The sequence below is a fragment of the Cardiocondyla obscurior genome, linkage group LG04 (genome assembly GCF_019399895.1).
Source record: "Cardiocondyla obscurior isolate alpha-2009 linkage group LG04, Cobs3.1, whole genome shotgun sequence".
Lineage (NCBI taxonomy): Eukaryota > Metazoa > Arthropoda > Insecta > Hymenoptera > Formicidae > Cardiocondyla > Cardiocondyla obscurior.
Window position 1 is genome coordinate 276,783 of NC_091867.1, and position 6,784 is coordinate 283,566.

Here is a 6,784-nt window from a genome sequence, read left to right on the forward strand (position 1 = left end):
ATACCTATATATGTGTGGACGTTGACGGTGTCCAGCCGGCGCTACAAGTCGCGCAGAATAAGGGGGTCACAGTTTAAGACATAAAGACAGACACTTGACAAGTTTACAAAATAAAATCAGATATATTTAATAAACAAGTAAAGAAAATAACAAGCAATGACAAAAACGATAAAAAGTAAAGCGCAAATTATAAAGAGAAGCAGTCCTCTCATTGAGGAAACAAAAGCGGATCAGTATAGACCGCGTCTGACTTATCTGTATTCCGCAACGGCGGAAGAATGTTGTCGGCAGCAAGCGCAAGGAACTCGCAGTTCACAGCTTGCGGTTCGCAATTCGCGTTTCGCTGCTCGCAATTTGTGTACGCAATAGAGCCTGGCCAGGCTTGAGAACGCAGAGTGATTAGCACACATGCACTTGATGCACAAACTGGAGCGCGGTGATACGAATGAATTATACAAGGTAAAGTGTCGTAGAAGACGACAACTGAGCGATGTGCTCGCTATGAGATTCGGAGGGACTCTGAGGGCTCGGCTGATGCAACGAGCCTTCAGAGCTATTGTGTCTGAAAAGTAAATCGGGATAGTCCCGGAAGTTCGTTGAGGAAAGTCCCGAGACAAAGTCCATTTCAAAGTCCGATCACGGAGTAAATAATTATTAGAAGAAGGGTCGCGGTATTAGAGTTTGCTTCCTCCTTCGCACAGTCGGTAACGTGTGAGGTGGCGTCATCCGACGTGTAGCGTCGGAGGGATCCGCCACAACCACTCCCCCTCCAGTTTCCTGATCATCCAGAGAAGGGAACGATACTCTTCGTGGTCTTGAAGATGATGGTTTAGGGTCTTCAGGTGTTGAGAAGACAAGATCTTCAGAAGAGCTGGTATGAGTCCGGGATGCCGTTGTTTGGTCATTGATATGAGATTCTATGAAAGCTGGTTTCAAAGAGTCTGTAGAAACGACTTTCTCCAGTCCATCAATTTTGATGACGTATGTTTTGTTGTTGAGTCGCTTGATGATCTTGTGAGGTCCCGTATATGGTGGTTGAAGAGGTCTTCTAATTGTGTCCACTCGCTTGAAGACGTGGGTGCACGTTGAAAGCTCAGGATACTGGAATGGCTTGGTTGTCGAGTGATGGGATGTTGGTACTGGCTTAATTGTTTGAATCAAGCGTTGGTAGTTAGTTAAGAACTCGGTAGGATTTGCTTGTGAGGAGCGTGTCACAAAGAATTCTCCTGGTAAGCGAAGTGTGGTTCCATAAAGCATCTCTGCAGGGGAGGCGTCCAGGTCCTTCTTATGTGCAGTTCTGAGTCCGAGTAACACTGAAGGAAGCAGCGTAGGCCATGGTGTGTGTGGGTCGCACATTAAAGCTGTCTTGAGTGTGCGATGAAGGCGTTCAACAATTCCGTTAGCCTGTGGATGATATGGTGTTGTATGAATCCTATGAGCTCCCATGGATGAGGCCAAACAGGAGAAAAGAGCAGATTCAAATTGACTTCCTTGATCCGAAGTAATTGTGAGAGGTGTTCCGTAAACACAAATCCATGAATTGAAGAAAGCGTCGGCGACTGTGCGGGCAGAGATGTTTTTCAAAGGAACGACGACAGGCCATCTGGTGAAGCGATCGATGATGGTCAAGCAATATTGGTAATCTTGACAAAGCGGCATTTTGATGATGTCCAAATGTATGTGCTCGAAGCGGTTGTCAGGGCACGTAAATTTGTCGAGAGCCGTACGGTTATGTTTGGAGACTTTGGCACGTTGGCACGATTCACAGGTCCGTGTCCAAAGAGCAATGTCTGAATTGATGTTAGGCCAGCAGAATTTTGACTTGATGGTTTTCAGAGTTGTTCTGTTGCTGGGATGAGATAAACCGTGTATGACATCAAATGCGGTGCGTCGAAGATCCTGCGGAAGATATGGTCGTACTAGTCCGTCGGAGGTGTTGCAGAAGACGTTGAATCCATCGATGAAGAGGTTCTGAAGGTTGAGCGAAGAGTTGAGGAGAACTTCTTGAAGCTGGTTGTCCCTTGATTGAGCCTCGTGAATCGTGCGAGTGTCAAGCTGAGTTGGCATGTCGATGGTGTACGTTCGTGAGAGAGAATCTGCCACACTGTTATCCTGTCCTTTAAGATGCACTATGTGCGCATTAAATTGCAGGATATAATCGAGTTGGCGAGCTTGTCGTGGTGAGGCTTTGTCCGAGCGCTGTTGATCAGCGTAAACCAATGGTTTGTGGTCTGTCCTGATGGTGAAGCTGCGACCTTCCAAGAATCGTTGAAAGAACTTGATGGAGGCGAAGATTGCCAGTAACTCTCTGTCGTAGGTGCTGTATCTTTTCTCCGTGTCGCTCAGTTTGCGAGAGAAAAATCCGATGGGTTTGGAAACACCGTTGATTTCTTGTTCGAGTGAGGCACCGATTGCTGTGTCCGAAGCATCCGTTGTAAGAGTCAGAGGTGCCGTGTTGTCGAGAAAGGAAGGCTTGCAAGCATGGACTATGGCATCCTTGCAGTCTTCAAAGGCTTGATTGGTTTCTGGAGTCCAAACAATGTCCTTCTTGCTTTTCCTCGGAACGTTCTTAAGGAGATCGTGCAATGGAGCTTGTGTAGAAGCCGCGTGAGGAATGCATCTCCTGTAATAGTTGAGCATCCCGAGGAATCGCCGCAGTTGAGTGAAAGTCTGTGGTTTGGGAAATTCACGAATAGCCTGAACCTTGCGTTGTGGAGGTTCGTATCCTTGCTCGGAGATCGTGAATCCCAGGAAATTTACAGATGCTTCTCCGAAGCAGCACTTCTCCAGGTTGATGGATAAATTGTTTTCTCGGAGTAATTTGAACAGCTGTTTCAAGTGTTCGAGATGTTCTTCATGTGAGGAGGAGAGCACGAGCAGGTCATCCAAGTAGCTCCTGACGAATGGTAGTTCTCGCAGAAGGTTGTTCATAACCCTCTGGAAAGTCTGAGAGGCGTTGCGAAGTCCCATGGGCATGCCAAGAAACTCGAAAAGGCCGAAGGGAGTTGTGACGGCTGTCTTCTCGATGTCTTCCGCTGCTACCGGCACTTGGTAGTATGCCTTTTGTAGGTCTATTGTGCTGAAGACTCTGTTTCCTTCACAGTCTTGCAATAGATCCTCGATGATAGGCAGCGGGTAACGGTCCGGAATTGTTTGGGCGTTTAGGCGTCTGTAATCATCCGTGACTCTCCAACCACCCAGGGGCTTGGAGACAAGGTGAAGTGGGCTGGCCCATTGACTTGATGATGGACGAATGACGCCTTTATCCAGCAGATTGTTGAATTCATTCCTTGCTGCGTTGAGCCGATCACCGATGAGCCGACGAGGTCGCTCGTAAGTCGGAGGTCCTTGAGTAATAATGTGGTGGCGAACAGCAATCGGGTTGTCCGTGAAAGTCAGTGTAGTTGATGAAGCGATGTCCGCATATTCCTGGAGTAGCTTGTCGTAATTGTCCCTGAAAGGTCCTTCTGGGATAGGGCGTTTCTCAACGTGTGAGATGTTATAATCTCGCACCGTTTTACAAAAGCCAATGGCAGACACGCTTGTCTTAGAATCGATGAGTTTCTTATTCTTAAGGTCTATAAGAAGACCATAACGCGCGAGGAAGTCTGCTCCCAAAATAGCTGTGGTGATATCAGCAATAATGAAATTCCATCTAAAATCCCGTCTGAGAGAAAGATTGACGGTGAGACTTTGTTGACCGTAGGTCTTTATGCGCGTTGAGTTAGCCGCAAAGAGCGTGAGTTTGGGATTTGGTTTGACATTCATCTCGCCGCGTGGTATTAACGAGATGGAAGAGCCGGAGTCAATTAAAAACTCAATTCCCGAAGCTCGATCAAAAACGATTAGGCGTTTTTCCGAGTTGGGAAGGCCAACGGTAGCCGCCTGAACGTGCGTTGGCGCAACTAGTTTCCCGACGCGGTTGAGGGGGAAGTCTTCTGTACGAATTTGCATGGCTGAGTGCAACGTAAAGCCATGGGTCCCCATCGCTGATGATAACGGCAAATATCAGAGGGGGCCTCGCGGAAGCGCGGACGTGACCGAGATTGAGATAGTGATCGCTCGCGGGTTCGACGGTCGCGATTGAAAGTGGTTAACGCCTTCATTTGATTGAGAAGGTCGCGATTGAGTCCGATGAGCTGTGACACGGACGTCTGCAGGGCCAAAAGTGTGGCTTGGATTGAAGGATCCACGGAGCAGGCAGGAAGGACAGGATTAGTCTCTGTCTGGACTTTATTGGAGGCTACGGCTAAAACCGTGGGATTTGTATTGTCCTCTAGGAGCTCATCTGCCGCGGCCGCAAGCTCATCCAGCGAGGATGTTTTGAAAAACCGTAAAAGACGCTGCGCACTGGAAGGCAGCAGGTCCATCCATTTTACGCGAAGGACATCTTCCGAAGCGCGATTGTCCGCGAGAGATCGCATGCGACGGAGTAATTGCGATGGTTTTCGATCACCAAGCTCTAGTTGGGTGAGTAGCTTCCTCATTTGACGGTCGGCTGAATCCATGAATCGGTCAAGGATTGCCTTTTTAAGGCCCGCATATTTGCGTTCTCGCGGCGGTGACTTGATGATGTCTGCCACTTCCTGAAGGGAGTCGGAGTCCAGTTTGGATACCACCATGTGGTATTTAAAATCGTCATTTGTAACGCGGTTGATCTGGAAGGCAGATTCAACCTGGAAAAACCAAAGCTCCGGGTTCTCCTTCCAGAAAGGTGGCAGCTTACAGTTCTTAATAGCATCGGTGGATTCGTCGGCTGCAGCCATGTGGCTACCGGACACCGATTGCATCGCCATATTCTTGGTAGGTAACGGCGTGGCGGTACTTTCCTGTGACTTGTTTTGTTCGTTAGTGCTATTTGGCGAAACTTGAGGAGTCAATACCGGCGGATTGGACATCCTCTTTTTCTTCTTAGGTTTCCGACTCACTGTCGAGCTATCGACAGTATCAGTTATCTGGCGCGACGGAACCGAACCCGTATCTGTAACTGCCTGAGTCAGCGAAGGCTGACGCAACAAGACAAAAGTTAAGAAGACAAAGAAACCGTGCGTCAAGTCACAGGAAGTGATAACGCCGTACCAACAGTCACCGGATATAATATAATAGCAAACTCACAAAAGGGACCCAGAGAATAGTAATAAAAGTACAATAAAATAAAAAATCAAAATCAGACAATAATCCGAAAATAAGGATTTGCACAATTAGGCACTTTATTTAAATCGCAGGGCGGTAATGAATTTGTAATTAATCAAGGTATCTTGTGAGAGTAAACGCCCATAAGGTAAAAACAAAAGAGAGGTCCCTTGTAACAAATGCCAAAAATAAAAAAAAATAAAAAAATCTTAATGAGAGTATCGGACTCGAAGGATGTCTCGACACCAAGTCCGGAGTTCGCTAAATTGATAAAAACACACAAAAAAAAATAAGGAGTGATTGCCTTTATGTCAATGAATTGGCCAAGTAATGCCAAACTTCTTTCTTTTGCAAAGCTGCGTACCCTGATTGTGATCGCCAGATCAGAGGGATCAAAATCAAGGAGTGCAGAAAAGTGACGTTTAATATCACGTCGGGGTCACCAATGTGGACGTTGACGGTGTCCAGCCGGCGCTACAAGTCGCGCAGAATAAGGGGGTCACAGTTTAAGACATAAAGACAGACACTTGACAAGTTTACAAAATAAAATCAGATATATTTAATAAACAAGTAAAGAAAATAACAAGCAATGACAAAAACGATAAAAAGTAAAGCGCAAATTATAAAGAGAAGCAGTCCTCTCATTGAGGAAACAAAAGCGGATCAGTATAGACCGCGTCTGACTTATCTGTATTCCGCAACGGCGGAAGAATGTTGTCGGCAGCAAGCGCAAGGAACTCGCAGTTCACAGCTTGCGGTTCGCAATTCGCGTTTCGCTGCTCGCAATTTGTGTACGCAATAGAGCCTGGCCAGGCTTGAGAACGCAGAGTGATTAGCACACATGCACTTGATGCACAAACTGGAGCGCGGTGATACGAATGAATTATACAAGGTAAAGTGTCGTAGAAGACGACAACTGAGCGATGTGCTCGCTATGAGATTCGGAGGGACTCTGAGGGCTCGGCTGATGCAACGAGCCTTCAGAGCTATTGTGTCTGAAAAGTAAATCGGGATAGTCCCGGAAGTTCGTTGAGGAAAGTCCCGAGACAAAGTCCATTTCAAAGTCCGATCACGGAGTAAATAATTATTAGAAGAAGGGTCGCGGTATTAGAGTTTGCTTCCTCCTTCGCACAGTCGGTAACGTGTGAGGTGGCGTCATCCGACGTGTAGCGTCGGAGGGATCCGCCACATATGTACGTCTTTCGATTGTTTTACCCTCTCCCAATCACCCTCTCTTAATTACCCTCTCCAAAAATTTTTTTTACTGCGTTTTATATTCCCCCACTCTATGCAAATTTTAATAAATGAAAGAGGGGATTTTCGCAACCGTCCTCGACTCGAGGTACCCTCAGATCGGTACGATCAGTACATTCTTCGCTTTGGCCGCAGCAACGACTACACGACTTCCTCTACGACTACGTCTACGACTGCGAATACGACGATGTATTACAACGAAAGAAACTGTTACAAAGTGCGTCGAAATGATTGCGGTGCTGAAGCCTCATCTAGCAAGAAAAAATTTAACGAGTAAGTTTTTTATTCTTATAAAATTAATTACTTCCAATTAATATATTAATATTTATAATTGCGTTTATTTAATTTCCAGTATCTCGCCAAAACGATACGTAACGCGCTTACTCTGCCGGCAATA

The 6,784-nt window shown here is 46.5% G+C and overlaps 1 protein-coding gene across 1 annotated transcript; it reads right to left on the minus strand.

Annotated features, from left to right (window-relative positions):
- Positions 1 to 3,905: 3,905 nt before the first annotated feature.
- On the minus strand, positions 3,906 to 4,898 carry LOC139101947 (uncharacterized). Its single transcript, XM_070655480.1, has one exon. The coding sequence runs from the start codon at positions 4,896 to 4,898 to the stop codon at positions 3,906 to 3,908; it is 993 nt and encodes a 330-aa protein (XP_070511581.1).
- Between the last annotated feature and the right edge of the window lie 1,886 nt (positions 4,899 to 6,784).